This window comes from Buceros rhinoceros, unplaced genomic scaffold, assembly GCF_000710305.1.
Source record: "Buceros rhinoceros silvestris isolate BGI_N320 unplaced genomic scaffold, ASM71030v1 scaffold22339, whole genome shotgun sequence".
In the NCBI taxonomy this organism is placed as follows: Eukaryota; Metazoa; Chordata; class Aves; order Bucerotiformes; family Bucerotidae; genus Buceros; species Buceros rhinoceros.
The window spans coordinates 5,120-5,399 of NW_010431230.1; the positions used below are offsets into that span (position 1 = coordinate 5,120).

General features: G+C 47.5%; 1 protein-coding gene across 1 annotated transcript in view; it reads right to left on the reverse strand.

The window, feature by feature from the left end:
* The window catches only part of LOC104499809 (protein CDKN2AIP homolog A-like), a gene marked incomplete at its 5' end in the record, with an annotated part of 2,829 nt that extends 2,552 nt beyond the window's left edge, over positions 1 to 277 (reverse strand). The window contains one exon of the mRNA XM_010143363.1: positions 145 to 277. Coding sequence (XP_010141665.1) covers positions 145 to 277 — 133 coding nt within the window. The remainder of the gene's footprint in view (positions 1 to 144) is intronic.
* Positions 278 to 280: the final 3 nt, after the last annotated feature.

Genomic DNA, 280 nt, shown 5'->3' on the forward strand with positions numbered 1-280 from the left:
GCAGCACACTAAGGGGAAATGACTAACAAGGAGTTTAAAATGCAAATTATTCCAGCTACTTTCTAAGCCCGAGGTAAACCGAGAACAGTCAAAAACAAGCATTTTCTAGACTCCTATGTATTGTCACAGCTATGATCTGCTAACCATTGCTACTTGATATGCCTCTTTTCTTCACCTTGGCAACCAGTTCGTCTCTGGTGGTGCGGACAGGCGCGCTGGTCACTTGGATGCCTTCAGCCATTTCCAGCGCCTTCTCCATGACCTGCGGGGGATACCTGCA